This window comes from Mercenaria mercenaria, chromosome 1 (assembly GCF_021730395.1).
Source record: "Mercenaria mercenaria strain notata chromosome 1, MADL_Memer_1, whole genome shotgun sequence".
Classification (NCBI taxonomy): Eukaryota; Metazoa; Mollusca; class Bivalvia; order Venerida; family Veneridae; genus Mercenaria; species Mercenaria mercenaria.
The window spans coordinates 87,773,210-87,785,758 of record NC_069361.1 but is presented as its reverse complement, the minus strand read 5'-3'; the positions used below and the strand labels follow the sequence as shown (position 1 = coordinate 87,785,758).

General features: G+C 33.2%; 1 protein-coding gene across 6 annotated transcripts in view; it reads right to left on the bottom strand.

Annotated features, from left to right (window-relative positions):
* The window catches only part of LOC123531449 (uncharacterized), a 107,208-nt gene that overhangs the window by 62,679 nt on the left and 31,980 nt on the right, over positions 1-12,549 (bottom strand). For 2 of the 6 annotated variants that reach the window (XM_045312433.2, XM_045312425.2), the window contains exons 6-13: positions 12,288-12,394; positions 11,646-11,742; positions 10,735-10,801; positions 9,307-9,465; positions 8,901-8,948; positions 7,882-7,983; positions 6,675-6,842; positions 1,343-1,387 (exon numbers count right to left, since the gene is read on the bottom strand). In XM_045312433.2, the coding sequence (XP_045168368.2) occupies positions 1,343-1,387; positions 6,675-6,842; positions 7,882-7,983; positions 8,901-8,948; positions 9,307-9,465; positions 10,735-10,801; positions 11,646-11,742; positions 12,288-12,394 (793 nt within the window). The remainder of the gene's footprint in view (positions 1-1,342; positions 1,388-6,674; positions 6,843-7,881; positions 7,984-8,900; positions 8,949-9,306; positions 9,466-10,734; positions 10,802-11,645; positions 11,743-12,287; positions 12,395-12,549) is intronic. The other 4 variants (XM_045312452.2, XM_045312460.2, XM_053553365.1 and 1 more) reach the window with 4 other exon arrangements.

The following is a 12,549-nucleotide window of genomic DNA, read 5'->3' as shown; positions in this document are numbered from 1 at the left end:
TTTGATTTTTGGTTCAAACAATATTAACAGACATCAAAGCACAGAAAATTGAAAAGAAAAAAATCAGTCCATATTTGAGTTGCATTCAAACAAATAAACAAGGATCAGTACAAAGTACAGGGTCTTCACAACACTCAAGAGTTAAAATTTATTTTTAATTCATAAAGAACACAATCCTCAGCCTGTAAGTCTTAAAAACATAAATTTTGTTGATATGTTTAAAGAATTCGTGATTTATTGAGACAGAGAAAATCTCTTTAGAGCATAAACTGCTGACGTGATTGAGTCAAGTGCTTAAACATGATTCGGGGTGAAAATAAAGTGCTGTGGTGACGAAGATATCCAAGGTGCCGTAGGATTATGTATATACAATGACATATTTGTACGGTAATCAGTAAGATAATGTCTGTGGACAGTATTTGTTTAGATATTTACACTCATAGATACATCATTAACATGTATGTGTTCTGTTTGATTAAGGTTTTCTGTTGTAATCTTTGAAAGATTGTGAATATTACCAGTTTACTGATCTTTTACACTAAAACAGTGAATGAATTGTGGGAAACAGGTTAATGGTGCATAGAACTATCAGAATAATCACAAGCTATCAGTCACTAACCTAGCTATATCATATGCTAGATATTGGGGCTTTAAACCATTTGAGCCGCACCATGAGAAAACCAACATAGTGCATTTGCGACCAGCATGGATCCTGACTAGACTACGCGGATGCGCAGGCTGGTCTGGATCCATTCTGTATGCTAACGGTTTCTCTAATTGCAATAGGCTTTGAAAGCGAACAGCATGAATCCTGACCAGACTGTGTGGACACGCATCCACGCAGTCTGGTCAGGATCCATTCTGTTCGCTAACGGTTTCTCTAATTGCAACAGGCTTTGAAAGCCAACAGCATGGATCCAGACCAGCCTGCGCATCCGCACATTCTGGTCACAAACACACTATGTTGGTTTACTCATGGCGCGGCTCATTTAAAGATTAGAAGTTCAAAGACAAAGATAGGAAAGTCCGACAAAAATAAGCTTTCGACTATTTTTCAATGTTAGTAAATCATGCATTGCTTAAAATATCTCCTTGCAGTCTCTTAAAAGACATTGTGATGCAGTTAAAAGCTTTAAAACAGCAAATTCGAGAGTTTAGGATAGGTGAGAAAAGAAGCTTTCTGATGTGAGAAGCTGAAATAAGAGACAATTCAGAACCTTTTTGTTAGCTCATGCATATATATAAAGCTGTAAATACAATATATTATAAAGAAGCATTAATATATAAGCTCTAAAGGACACTAAGCAGCAAAGCATCACTCTTGTAACCATAGCAACATTACCTATGACAGGTGTTCCCCGACTTATTGCTTGTTGCTTCTGTTTTTCTGTGTTAATAAATATTATGTATACAGACCATGCAATCTAGATTTTAATACTATCCAAAACAAGAGCACCGCCTTGCGGGTGCTGACGCTCATCTGATTTTTTTTGTATAATAGAAATATTGTCCTACCCATGATTTTCTAAGTCTAAAAAGGGCCATCATTCTTGCAAAAAGCAGGATAGAGTTATGTTTCTTGATGTACAGTGTCCACTTATGATGGTGAAAAACTGTTGCAAGTTTTAAAGCAATAGCTTTGATAGTTTATGAGAAAAGTTGACTTAAACATAATATTCAACCAAGAAAATGATTTTTCTAAGTCCAAAAGGGGCAATAATTATTGCAAAAAGCAGGATGGAGTTATGTTGCTTGCTGTACAGGGTCAGCTTATGATGGTGAACAAGTGTTACAAGTTTCAAAGCAATAGCTTTGATAGTTTAAGAGAAAAAGTTTACCTAAACATAAAACTTAACCAAGAAATCTGATATTTTCTAAGTCCAAAAGGGGCCATAAATCTTGCAAAAAGCAGGATGGAGTTATGTTTCTTGCTGTACAGGGTCAGCCTATGATGGTGACCAAGTGTTGCAAGTTTTAAAGCAATAGCTTTGATAGTTTAGGATTAAAGCTGACCTAAACATAAAACTTAACCAAGAAAACTGATTTTCTAAGTCCAAAAGGGGCAATAATTCTTGCAAAAAGCAAGATGGAGTTATGTTTCTTGATGTACAGGGTCTGCTTATGATGGTGAACAAGTATTCCAAGTTTCAAAGCAATAGCTTTGATAGTTTAGGAGAAAAATTGACCTAAACATAAAACTTAACCAAGAAATCTGATATTTTCTAAGTACAAAAGGGGCCATAAATCTTGCAAAAAGCAAGATGGAGTTATGTTTCTTGCTATACAGGGTCAGCTTATGATGGTGAACAAGTATTCCAAGTTTCAAAGCAATAGCTTTGATAGTTTAGGAGAAAAGCTGACCTAAACATAAAACTTAACCAGGCAACGCTGACGCAGACGCCGACGCCGACGCCGACAACCGCTCAAGTGATGACAATAACTCATCATTTTTTTTCAAAAAATCAGATGAGCTAAAAATACTGCAGTATTTATCAATCTATATTATAAGCTAAATGATTAAAAACTTTAAGAGAAGCATTTTCATTACAAAAAAGGCATGCTTTTAAAATCTCAAAATCATAATAAGCAGTAATTTTGCTCTATATCAAGTACATTTAAAATCTAGTAAACACTACTCTAAAGGTATGTTACAAATTTTCTACATAATAAGCGCTTACAATTATTTCTCTACATTTATGAAATTGAAACAGACATGTATACCTAAATAAATATAATGTTGGGATAACGCGTTTTTTCGTGTTATAATGTCTGCAGAATACCGAGGGATTGGTTGGTACCCAAGGGATTCTGCAGATGTTATAACATGAAATGAACATGCGCTTACGCTATTCTAGCATAAAACGCGAAAAAAACCTAATAAATAAATTCATTCTACCTCAACATCCTTAAATTTCCATGAAATGCGCGGGAATGTTGTTTTTTCACGCTGACGTCATTTCCATTTGAATTATCTGTTTTGGGGCCGTAATACGTTTACGCTTTGCCACAGAACGCGCATATATAAAAAGGTGTTAGAACAGCTTGTGAGCGCTAGAATCTCTCTGTTAACACACGTTTTCTTTCTTGTTAAAACACCCCCAAAAATTGACAATAACAGCAGTTTTATGCTAGAATATGATCTAGTGTAAATTTGTATCTACAATTTTTGATATAACAAGGAATATAAAACACTGTTTGTGGTGATTTTAAAACTCTCTTTTTTCATTTGAATTCTGCATGCTATCTCCTAGATAGAAGTTCTGATAAAAAACAAAAGCAATGCCTAAACTTTGGTATGTCTAATAAAAGCAAAGTTGAACAAAAAATAATAAAATTACATTCAAAATTTACTAGCAGATTTCTGCTTACATCTTTTCATCGAGATAAAACTGCATGAAACAAATGTTGATAGTGAAAATTTTCCTGTATTGAAAACATATTTATTCATTTCTACTCTGGTGCTTAATCCTGTCATAAAAAGTGATGAAAACTAGAGCTGCTTTTGAGAAAAGCGCATGTCTCCCACAACTGCCTAATCATCTGAATAGTTATGTATCTGAGTCAACCATGCACCAATGACTTAGAGTGCGGATACTGGCATCAACCATACACCAATGACTTAAAGTGCGGAAACTGGCAGCGATTTTTAGCGATTTCTGGTAATTCAAGGGCCATAATTCCGAAGTGCCTGGGCCGATTTGGCTAGTTATCGAACTTGGCTGAAGACTTATTGACAAACACATTTTGTTCAAGTTTGGTGAAGATCGGATGAGAAATGTTCGACTTAGAGTGCAGACAAGATTTGTGACAGATCGACCGACTGACTCACACACAGACAGGAGTAAATCAATATGTCTTCCACCACAGCGGTGTGGGAGACATAATAAATTGCATTTTAAGAAGACATGGGCCCAGGTTCAGCAACATTCTTGGCCTGGAACTGCGACTTTGGACTTGAAATCTCTAAGAATTCATGCTGTTACTCTTTGTCATATTACACTGATATGAACTGCTTAAAACATATTTTTTTACTTATAAGAAATTATTATTCATTTTTTGTGAAAAAGGTAATAATTTTTTGAAAATGGTGCAAACTGAAAACTTAGTATACATAAGAAGCTCAAGCCGAAATGTCTGACTCAAGCACTTGTGATGTCCTGGATACAAAACATAATACAGGTCTTGAAGGTAAAATTGTTCTGTTAATCTGGTTGTAGGTGCTGATCTTTTTTTTGAATAATCCTCAAATTTATTTATAGATATTCCAACAGAATTGCTGGCTGAAAAGCTTAAAGGCTATTAAGTCCAAGTCTGTAATCACTGTTTGTAGTCATAGTAACAGTGACACTGGTGAATATATTTCTTCTTGTTACTACTAGCATAATGTCTCTACACTCTAAAACTGGCATGTAGATATACAGTCTGAAAATATCTCTAAAAAGCAGGTAACAAAAAAATAAATATTACACTGAACCATCCTAGCACTGGTCTGAAATGAGATATAGATAGAAAGACATCAACTGTCACAATAGAGGTGCAAAAATGGGTGCTTCTAAACAACACATGGTGAAATAAAAACGTGCTTAATAAGCAGGATAATATGTTAGAAATGATCTGCTTGCTGATGGTCAACATTCAAGATGCTAAACTAACACAATCTTCAGTTTTCCAGAGAAACAAATTTGTTATTTTCTCAAAAATATGCAAAAAAGGCAAAGTTAAATAAATGAAGGTTTGGGAAATTCTGAATGGCTTTAAATAAAAATCATAAACTGGTAGCAAGTAAATGTTCATTTCACAAATGTACAATCTTGTCTCTGACTTTCTTTATTCCAGCTCATATTTAAGATACCTTGGCAAGTTTGCTTTTTTGCATTTACTTTTGACCAACAAATTGTGGTTTAGCATTTTATTAAATGATCAAATTATGCTCTTAAGATTGGATTAGCAATCAGGGATTTGTCCATTTCGAGCGATATGCTAAATGAATTCTTGCGGTATCCTAAAAACTGCAGAAAAGGTAGGTTTGGCATCTTGGATGGTGACGATCATTATACATATACCGAAGATTCCTTTGGAAGATGTTTTACAAACCTCCACTCTATTTTTGGTTGTTTAAAAATGTACAATTTGATTCTTTAAAAAAAAAACAAAAAAAACAACCCAACATTTCCTTCTAACCTTTATCATTTTAGTTTATGCTCAAAGTTCTTCCATTAACACTTTTTTTTATCAAATACACATGTTTTTTAAAGCTTGTTGATCATTCATCTCTTAAGAAAAGAATAGAAGTATTTCTGAAAAAAAAGAGCAGCCTACTTGACCCTTATTGCAACATACATACCAGAAAGTGGGAACAATTCCCAAGTTTTCAATGTCTGACATATGACACTTTGGTATGAAAATAAATGTACATAATGCAAGCAAATGCACAGTTGTACTGTATATCACCATTGATGAGCAAATGTAGTTCACAACACTACCCAGACTTTGTCTCAATAAAAGCTATCTACACACCAAGTTTGGTGATCACAAAGCTGTCAAAACTAAAAATACTGAGCAGAAACCATTTTCCATTTTTACAATGACCCTGACCTTGAGCCATGATCCCAAATACAATCCAAACCTTTGTCTTGCTAAAAGCTATCTATTCACCTATTTGATGACAATAGGTGTATCCAAAATTAAAGATTTTTCTATTTTTAGTAATAATGACTTAGACTCCAGCAGCCCAAATGCAATTCCAATTGTCATTTCTACCTAAACTACCTACATACCAAGTTTTACAAACATATCTCACACCAAGTTAAAGTTATTGAGTGGCCACCATATTCCTGTTTTCAGTAATAGTGACCTTGACCTGAGTAACCATACATACAATCCAAACCACTTTCTCTATAAAAGCTACCTACAAACTAAGTTTGGTGACAACAGTTCCATCAAAACTAAAGTTACTGAGTGGAAACCATCTTTTTGACACCACCAAACCCTCCAGCTCACTTAGATACCCCATTTTAATAATCAGATTTTTTTAAACATGGTTAAGACCTCCCCAAAAATCAAATGGTTCTTATATCAAAATGAATGTAAAAAAAGTTGATTAAAAGTAATGGTGAAAAATAATTAAGACTTTTTATAGACTTAATTTTATGATTTCCAATTTAATCTGAAATTAAAAGCACCAGTCAGGCTAGAAAACTCATGATTACTTAAAAAACACTCATGATTACAAAAAGAACCAGTCACAGGCTAGAAAACTCATGATTACAGAAAGAGCCAATCAGGCCAGAAAACTCATGATTACAGAAAGAGCCATTCAGGCCAGAAAACTCATGATTACAGAAAGAACCAGTCAGGCTAGAAAACTCATAATTACAGAAAGAGCCAATCAGGCTGGAAAACTCATGATTACAGAAAGAGCCAGTCAGGCCAGAAAACTCATGATTAAATAAAGAGTCATGATTACATCAAAATGCAAACTCAAGCATTGTGCAAAAGAGAAATTTAAATAATTTTGAAAATGTTAATATTAACAAGACACCTGAAATATAAAATAGATTATACAGGATAAAACAATGGTTTGATTAAAATGGAAAAAACAAAGGTTTTCTCTCTCAGTTAGATGTAACAGGGTGTTGCAACAAGCAGTGTGCATCAAGTTTTAAACTGAATACCTTCAGGTTCAAATATCATTTTCTTAATCATTTGATGGAGTTCATCCCGTGTTAGAGATCCTCTAGGAATCTCATGTGTAGGGACAATACGATTTCTAAACTCAAATCTAGGTCGATCATAAGTGTCTAGATCGGTCTCAGAAAACAGACTGTCGGACGAACACTCAGCTGAAATACCAAGAACACAAACACACTGAAAACAACAGCAAAATTTACACAAAGTCTGCATGCAAATAATATGGGGATTAAAACAGAAAAAAATATTTCACTACAAGAGTAACTTGCCCATAGTCCAGTTTACAGACAGAATAATCTATTTTCAACAGTTCATACAAACCATTTTGTGTTAATCTACATTATACTGACTACAACAGCAACTTGTAACAATTCCACATTATTGTTTAATTATGAATCTGTATGAAATAATAGTGTTTAAACTTGAAACATTTCCTGAAAATCATTACTTATGTCTTTTACTTATGTTAAGATATATTTAAGATAAAAGTTTTGTAATAAATACAGGATAAATAAGAAAGACAAAACTTGTTAGTAAAGAACTGTTAAGGATGTTACTTCAAACACAAATTGATTAATAAAGGCAATTTATACATAGAAACTCACCACGAATAACTTCATGGTAGAATAAGAGGATAAATATTGTAAGTTAACAAAAGGTATAGAAATGGATTTACTGTTGTTTTACAGGTATGGAAGTACAAAATGTCAAACATATACTATAGTGCTGAAACACGAAGACTGACATGTGATATCTTGCATTACAGTAACTGTTGAACTCTTTATCCAAAGAATATCAGGATATCTTTTTTTTTTTTGACTTGTTGGTTTAAATGCATTTTTTTTTGTGAACATTTCAGTTGTTCTCTAAGTGTTTCTAAATTTTACACCAGAAGCAACTGATTTTCTCCAATATAAACAACATTATTATTTGCTATTCCTTTCTAAGTTTTCTGGAGGTTCATTCTGTTCAATAATTAAGTATCAGAGAGTAAATGTTTAAAAAAAGTAATGAAAGTTTTATGTCAGTTTACAAATACAAAATATCACATGTCTGCAGAAAGCTCATAAAACATCCTAATACACTGTGCAACTGAAAAAGACATCCCTATAAAAGAGAAACAGCTACTGTGAGCACAAGACTGGGTGTGGCACAATGAGGTAGGAAGGGTGATTTTGTATCGTAACTCACACGCTACTTGTCTAGGTTTCTCAAATTTTGGAAGCTCAAAGATCTCAGGGTGTACCAGCTTTTGTTTGACAACAGGTTTCGGGTGATTATCCTCTGTAGTATCTATAGCAACATATCTAATACAGTTATACCAAGTATAATACAATTAGCACTATAACCTTTTATACAACAGTCAAATTCTAACCTCACACATGTGACAGTAATTTCATATACAGTATTGGACTGTCTGTTCAACATATATGTTTTGATACAAAACAGTTATATTAGAATATTACATACACAATATATTTTGCGTGGAAAGAAAAAGACTTGTATTTTCGCATAAACAACATTCCTTTCACAATTAGACACCAAAATGTCAATAAGAACTGTAAATTATGGCTTAAACAAATTTTTTCTAAATGTAAAGTTCAAATCTGAATGGACACAACTATATAAAATTTTGACTAAATATAATGATATTTCAAATAAAAACCAGGAACTGAATTTTTATTGGAAGGCGAATTACAATTGAACGTGGGCAGGTCTTTTCAGCTGTTCTATTTAGATGTTGATGGAGATCTTTAAAATGCAGAAATTCACAAAATACCTTGTAACAGATCAGGCGGATCAAACAGTAATCTTTAACAACAGTATGAAATAATTTCTAGACTAAAATATCTCACTGCAATGATTGACCTTATCACAGCCTCTGAGTATTTCTCAGCAATAGGGAAAAATAAGACACTTCAGTTCATCCAATTATCATTCAAAAACGTTTATTCAGTAACTGTCAATCTTGTTAAAAAGTTGCTGTAAATGGTTCACTTGGCCATACACGACTATGAGAATAAAACATTATATGACTATTTTAAATCTCATAATAAAAACAAGGATATTTTACCACAATAATTTATTCTGCCTTTGCAGTGTGGAATATCTTCAATACTTTGTCCAGGATAAATTATGCTATTATCATCTATGTATATTAATCTAGAAATAATTTTATGCCGGTCTTGTTAATTAAAGACAAGCCCTACCTTTCTGTTTCAACAATTCCAGCTGTTCCTTGAATTCAACAGTTCGGCCTAGAATTGCAACAATAACATGGAACATATATAATGTTATTCATCCAATGCACACATTCTAATGAACTGTTGAAATGAGTCATATATTGCCAAACACCGTTTAACCACATGAAATTATCCATGACTGTAAACTCATGCAGATGTATTTTCAACAGACACTGAAGGCTTTTCTAACACAGGCAAACTATGTTCCAAGAATTCTGTCAGATATTCTTTTGAATTTAGCATAACATTAATAAAGGCATCTGAATTGGATCATGTATAAATTCAAATTGTTCGAATGGTTGAAGCTTTAACTGACTTTCAGAAAAGTTACATTTTATTCATTTTTTGACTAATTTTTTTGGAACAAATTTACCTTTTTGGACTGGTTTCACTTTTTTCTTCTTCATGCCCATTTTCATATTGTAGGTAATTCTCTTGATTTCATCATATGCCATTTTCCAGTCGATAACCATTCTATAGCCTTTAGCTTTTACAATCATCTTGTCTAAATTCTTGATGCCTTCAGCCAATCCTATGTATAAAGCCATACAATGTTAAGTGTAAGCAAGAATTTTATTACATGCTTTCCAGTGAATAACTGAAATAGAAGAGTGTAATATATCTGGTATTTTCACACTACATTTTTCATTGGTAAGAAACTATAAAAACATCCATAAAAAAGTTCATAAAAAGACATTGTTTAAAAAATTAGGGTAGGTTTTTTCTTTTGAAGCTTGAATAGCCCCTGAATACAGTCAAGCAGAAACAATGGATAATTATGTGGAACCACTACTTTATGTTTGAATCAAATCCATTCATTAATGACAGAGATAGAAAGAAAGCATAAAACTTTAACCTATAATTCTAAGTAAAATGGGGGCATAATGCATGAAATACTGGTGTGAGTGTTATGGCCATTTTGTCATATAATGCGGGTGATGATAAGGTACAATTATTCAAGTCTGAAGAAAATCCATCAAGTAATAAGAGAGATAAAATTTAAGTGCATCAAAACAGGATAGCACTCCATTCAAAGTAAAGGTGAGCTCATAACAAGAGCATCACCTATGGGTTCAAAGCTGTAGTTCTTATAATTTATTGAGAAAAGGTGACCTAGGTATGCAAAAAATTTAACATTTTAAGTACAAAAAGGGCCATAATTATGAAAAAATGCAAATCAGAGTTATGGTTTTAAGCCTACATAGTCCCCTAATGATGATAAATAAGTGTGCAAAGTTTCAAAGCTGTAGTTCTTATAGTTTTTGAGAAAAGATGGACCTAAACAAAAATTTTAACCTAGAAACTCAAGTTTTCTAAGTACAAAAAGGGCCTAATACTGACAAAATGCATATTAGAGTTATGGTTCTTGGCCTACATAGTCCCCTAATGATGATAAACAAGTGTGGAAAGTTTCAAAGCTGTAGCTCTTGCAGTTTTTGACAAAAGGTGGACCTAAACAAAAATTTAACCAACGCCGATGATCAAGTGACGACAATACCGCTTACGATTTTTTTCAAAAATCAGACGAGCTAAAAACAGAAAGGTAAAAAATATGAAAACAATGAAATGAAAATTGGTAAACAAGTGGTATACATTTTGTTTTCAATTCGTATGAAAAAAAAAATCAGAAGCCATATACCTTAGTTTGGAAGACTTGGTTCAAGTTGCAAATGTTACAGTAGCTACTAGTGGTCTCTTAAAATCTCATTGTATGTCAATGTTAATATTATAACTATGTCTGATCTCAAAAGACAGCTGTGAAAGTTGTGATTGACATAAAACAACACTATCTTGTACATACCTAACTCATGACATTTCACCATCCAGAGATCATCTGTGGCACACAAGTATCTCCATCTTCTACTCACCTGCAAACATACACACACATATTCTATGAAGTTAAGTAGACCTTACAAAGTTATAATCTAGTTATACATTATCAATAAATCTATTAAAGGCATTCCAGCACAAAACTGCCATTAGTATCATTATCAAGGGGGCATTTTAGAATTCCTTACAGCCATACAGGGAAAATTAGCCTGGTCCCATAATGGCACGTTTTTTAACAAATCAGAATAATTTGAACAATCTTGGTAAATGGTCATCTAAGGAACATTTGTGCAAAATTGTTTTAAAATCGGGCAAGCATTTTTTCAAACCAAGCCAGCACTTTATGACAAGGTAAAATGTTGTCACCAAAGAATCATTTCTGTAAATATTTTGAAGTATTTCATGATATTATAAAGACAACTCTCAAATTTTCCACTATAGCTATATAGAGAAAACCTGTCCCGTCCCTGGTGGTCACGTTTTGTAGCAAAGCAAAATGATCTGAAGGATTTTGGTACAGAGTCATCCAACAAACATTTCCAATTAAAACAAGAATCTTGACGAGGGCTACCCAAGGAACATTTCTGTAAACTATTTCAATATTACACCAGCAGTTTTTGGTAGGATTAGTTTGTACTAATTTATTTTAGCTTGATTGCTATAAAAGCTTAAAGCTTATTTGAACCACTCTCAAGTCCAGTTCCTGGAAAAACTAATACTGGTGTCATATGAGAGGTCATGGTCATGACCCTAGTGGGGCTCGAACCCATGACCACCGGCTTGAGTGGCCGACACCTTTATGGAATAGACCTGAAGGAAAGGGTACAATCTAAAGAATATTCCTGTGGTCTTATCTGTGTACAATAATAAAACAAGTGTTACCCGTTTGACTCTAGATATTTCATCAGCTGGTATAAATGAAAATATGTACAGCAGAAGTTTGTCTGACATCCTATTGATATCTCTGGCATTCCTCAGTCTGAAAAGAATTTATATATTTTTTTCATACCCTTACTTTATCATTTATATCAGTCAAATCACTACCAAAATCAAACTTGCACAGAAAGAAGAAATGACATACAGAAACTTTATAAATTGCATCACAGAGCAGATCTAGCCATTTTATATTATTATGGACACTTTAAGATGTTCTGCTTTTTTAAAAATGTTGACAATAATGAAGTATCTTCTAAGAAAGATTTCCCTGACTTTTATTGGCTTTTGTTTAGTTAACTGCACACCAAATGAAGCAACTTTAAAATGCAAAGTTAAATTTTGCTTAAACATAGAAATGTTGTCCAAAACTGATTATTTTCCAGAAAAAAAACAAACAAACTAAAAACACACTGCATTTTGAAGCTCCCTGTCACTGCTCAAATAAAGATATTGCTAAGCACTAACAGCGAATTGTCCATCAGGCTTTTATACTGACAGTGTGATAACATTTCATGCCACTCTAACTTGCAATTTTGTTGAAAAACTGATCAACCAAAACACAGGGACTAAACCAAATACTGATCTTACTTTTGTTCGAGATGTCCACACAGGAAGTTCAAGTCCTCTGGTCCACACAACTTGAGTAATTCTTTCAGTAAAGCTATTTTTTCAAAATCCTCCCATAATTCCATCCACTGAATTATCAAAGATAAAGTAATAGAGATTAAATAATTACTGATTTTAATAGTGTACAGGAAGTTCCATAGTAAAAGTATCTGCCTCAAATCTAAGAGTCAGTCTGTCCCTGCCCTAATTTAGCAGTGAAGATCTGATCTCAATCCTTTATAAT